Source organism: Chrysochloris asiatica, unplaced genomic scaffold (genome assembly GCF_000296735.1).
Source record: "Chrysochloris asiatica unplaced genomic scaffold, ChrAsi1.0 scaffold00096, whole genome shotgun sequence".
Lineage (NCBI taxonomy): Eukaryota > Metazoa > Chordata > Mammalia > Afrosoricida > Chrysochloridae > Chrysochloris > Chrysochloris asiatica.
In genome coordinates, this window is record NW_006408614.1 from 8,053,244 (window position 1) to 8,054,457 (window position 1,214).

At 54.1% G+C, this 1,214-nt stretch overlaps 1 protein-coding gene across 3 annotated transcripts in view; it reads left to right on the forward strand.

Moving 5' to 3' along the window:
* AGAP1 (ArfGAP with GTPase domain, ankyrin repeat and PH domain 1) overlaps nt 1-330 on the forward strand; it is a 664,804-nt gene extending 664,474 nt beyond the window's left edge. For all 3 annotated transcript variants that reach the window (XM_006866772.1, XM_006866771.1, XM_006866773.1), the window contains one exon: nt 121-330. In XM_006866772.1, coding sequence (XP_006866834.1) covers nt 121-330 — 210 coding nt within the window. The remainder of the gene's footprint in view (nt 1-120) is intronic.
* The last annotated feature ends 884 nt before the right edge of the window (nt 331-1,214 follow it).

Below are 1,214 nucleotides of genomic sequence, written 5' to 3' on the forward strand. Positions count from 1 at the left end.
CACCTCCCTCTCTCTGTCCCTCACCTCCTCCTCTCCCCCTCACCAATCCCTTCATCACCTCCTCTTTCCTGTCCCCTCCCCCAGCAGTAGGGACACTAACGTGAACTCTGTTGCCCACAGTACGGTGTGGACATCATGGCCCGAGATGCCCACGGGAACACAGCGCTGGCCTATGCCCGGCAGGCCTCCAGCCCAGAGTGCACGGAAGTTCTACTGCAGTACGGCTGTCCCGATGAGCGCTTCGTGCTTATGGCCACCCCAAACCTGAACCTGTCCCGGAAGAGCAACAACCGTAACAACAGCAGTGGGAGGATGCCTACCATCATCTGACAGGCCACGCTGGGACCTGCCAACACCACACAGCCTGGGCCAGCCTCTGCTCCTGGAAGTGACTGCATGTGTGAGTCCGCCCAGGTCCCGTTGTCCACCCCCACCCCGTGACATCACACTCCCGGACCAGACTGTCCTGAGAGAGCCAGGAGGAGGCAGGAGGCCGCAGGACCCACCTCTCTTCCTTACACCTCCCTAGAGACAAACAGGACACGCCAGGACACTCTTTGGTCCCCTGATGATAGCACACGATGCCATGGGACCCTTGTCCACCCTGTGACCAGCAGACTCGCGCGGCAGGCGGGTGGGCGGACGGCACAGGGACCAGGGGGGATGCACACTCGGGGCAGGCAGGCAGAAGCAAGGAGAAGGGGTAACTTTCCTTAACTGGCAGTTAAGCACATCAGTACATTTCACCTCTACCAAACGGAACACTTGAATCTCATCTCTTCCCCAAGAGCTTGACGGCATAAATCAGAAGCAAGCCCAGAGTTTGTCAGATCTGAAGCTCCTATGATGGTATGTGTCAAATCAGTTGTAGCTAATCTGTCCAAGGAGAATACTGGCTTCATTACACTCCTATAGCTGAGTTCTTCCAGCCTTGCCGCTGTTTAATAGAACATGATTAGTCATCATCCAGAAGAAAGCGTATTAGCCGAGGAGGTAGTTACGCGGCACGCTCCAGCGATTGCCGGAATGTGATTGCAATATTCTTAGCCGAATCATATTCTCCCGATGTGTTCTTCCAAGCCCTCGGAGCCCTCCTTTCTAAATTCACTGTCATAATTTAGTATCTGTTTAATTTTTCAGTCCAAAGAGAGGAAATCAGTGGCTGAGGATTCTGTGAGCTCAGCCTCTTTGGTGTAAAAACAAAAAGGGAAAAA